The sequence below is a fragment of the Cynoglossus semilaevis genome, chromosome 9, assembly GCF_000523025.1.
Source record: "Cynoglossus semilaevis isolate Cse_v1.0 chromosome 9, Cse_v1.0, whole genome shotgun sequence".
Lineage (NCBI taxonomy): Eukaryota > Metazoa > Chordata > Actinopteri > Pleuronectiformes > Cynoglossidae > Cynoglossus > Cynoglossus semilaevis.
In genome coordinates, this window is record NC_024315.1 from 6,651,182 (window position 1) to 6,651,507 (window position 326).

The 326-nt window shown below is 31.9% G+C and overlaps 1 protein-coding gene across 1 annotated transcript in view; it reads left to right on the plus strand.

Moving 5' to 3' along the window:
- The window catches only part of LOC103383614 (BUB3-interacting and GLEBS motif-containing protein ZNF207), a 5,690-nt gene that overhangs the window by 1,940 nt on the left and 3,424 nt on the right, over positions 1 to 326 (plus strand). The window contains exon 7 of the mRNA XM_008316817.3: positions 318 to 326. This exon is cut by the window's right edge and continues 143 nt beyond it. Coding sequence (XP_008315039.1) covers positions 318 to 326 — 9 coding nt within the window. The remainder of the gene's footprint in view (positions 1 to 317) is intronic.

Sequence of the window (326 nt, forward strand, 5' to 3'; positions counted from 1 at the left end):
GGTGATGATTTTTAATATGTAAATATGTATGTTTTTATAGAGCCACATCCCTATAGTGCTGCTGCATTTCAAGAAAATGTTAATATATACAGGAACCCTCACATATCAGTGTTTCTACATAGAGAAACTTTGAGTCGAGAGCAAACAGTATGGATGAATTTTAAAAATATAAAAAGGCAGAAGCCACTGTTAAAGTTACAAATTCACATTAAGTTGTGCCTAATATACCTAGTAGAAATCCTGTGTGCCTTCTGCACTTTCTTCTTTTAGCCTATGTTGTTCACATAGTTGTGAAACTTATTTAATGGAGATATTTGATTTATTAC